Here is a 1,546-nt window from a genome sequence, read left to right as displayed (position 1 = left end):
GTGTGTGTGGGGGCGAAGGTGTGTGTGGGGGTGTGGGTGAAGGTGTGTGTGGGGGGGTTAATGTGTGTGTGTGTGTGTGTGTGTGTTTGTATGAGTGTGTGTGTGTTTCTGTGTATGTGTTTGTGTATGTTTGTGCATGTTTGTGTGTGAGAGTGTGTGTATGGGTGTGATTGTGTGTATGTGTGTTTGTATGAGTGTGTGTTTGTGTGTGTATGTGTTTGTGTGTGTTTGTGCATATGTGTGTATGTGTTTGTATGTGTGTGTGTTTGTGTGTGCTTGCTTGTGTGTGTGTGCATGTGTATGTTTGAATGAGTGTGTGTGTTTGTATGAGTGTGTGTGTATGTGTTTGTCTGTGTGTGTTGTGTGTTTGTGTGTCTGTGTTTTTCTAAGTGTGTGTGAGACAGAGAGAGAGGGAGAGCTGGTGTATGTGTTAATGTATTTGAGTATGTTTGCATCTAAGTATGTGAAGGTGTATGGCCTAGTTGTTAGGTGTGTTGCACTCATGATCATGAAATTGTGGGTTCAATTCCATCCCAGACCAGCCGTGCTTTATGTTCTTGAGTAAAACCCTTCAATTCACATTGCCCCAGTCCACTAACCAGTAAATAGGTAACCCTGTGAGGGACTAGCCTTCTGATAAGGGATCATGTTGGCTTTCTTGCCTAGCCAGCAGGGGTTGGTTGGCATCATTCCAAAGCTAAACTGATGCAAAGCGCATTGTGGCCAGCGATGTATAACATCACCTGATAGTTTGGTCAATCATGAGAACACGTGATGTTAATTATGAATCATTTTTAATGGCAGATAAAGCTATAAATAATAGCATGCAGAATCTTGGGTTAAAAAGAAAAAAGCCCTCGGAGAGAAAAACGTTGAAGGGTTGCTGGTGGGATGAGAATCCACATCTCCTATGCTCGTGACAAATGTGCTACCAGCATGCAGAATCTTGGGTTAAAAGAAAAAAAAAACCTTTGGAGAGAAAAAAGTTGAAGGGCTGCCTGTGAGATGAGAACCCACATCTATGCTCATGACAAATGTGCTACCATTCTGTTTGAGCATATTTATGTCTGTGTATGTCATTTAATATGATAATAGTGATGATGATGATGATCTAATTACCATTTCAGGCAGGTGGTTATGAGTCTTGTAGAAGAAATGGAAGACCCAGCCAAGTAAGTTCTTACCTAATTCTCAATGTCGCCATTTCTACTACATTCCATTTTCTCTTTCGTTTGTTTTATATTGTTCTATATTTATATTATCTACTTTGTACCTTTTTGAAAATCATACCTCATAAGGCTTCACAAAAACTACCACACACACATGCACACACACACACACACACACGGCTGATAACAGTACTGTCTGATTGGCGCCCGTGCCACCTGACTGGCTCCCGTGCCAGTGGAACATAAAAACCACCATTCAAGTGTGGTCGATGCCAGTATCGCCTGACTGGCCCTCATGCCAGTGGCCCATAAAAAGCACTCACTACACTCTCGGAGTGGTTGGCATTAGGAAGGGCATCTAACTGTAGAAACTTTGC

General features: G+C 42.3%; 1 protein-coding gene across 1 annotated transcript in view; it reads left to right on the top strand.

The window, feature by feature from the left end:
• Positions 1-1,546, top strand: part of LOC106875570 (cystine/glutamate transporter) — a 24,898-nt gene that overhangs the window by 9,088 nt on the left and 14,264 nt on the right. The window contains exon 5 of the mRNA XM_014923775.2: positions 1,128-1,172. Within this exon, the coding sequence (XP_014779261.1) occupies positions 1,128-1,172 (45 nt within the window). The remainder of the gene's footprint in view (positions 1-1,127; positions 1,173-1,546) is intronic.

The sequence above is a fragment of the Octopus bimaculoides genome, chromosome 20, assembly GCF_001194135.2.
Source record: "Octopus bimaculoides isolate UCB-OBI-ISO-001 chromosome 20, ASM119413v2, whole genome shotgun sequence".
Taxonomy (NCBI): Eukaryota; Metazoa; Mollusca; class Cephalopoda; order Octopoda; family Octopodidae; genus Octopus; species Octopus bimaculoides.
Note: the sequence above shows the minus strand (reverse complement) of the source record. Positions and strands in the feature narration are given on the sequence as shown.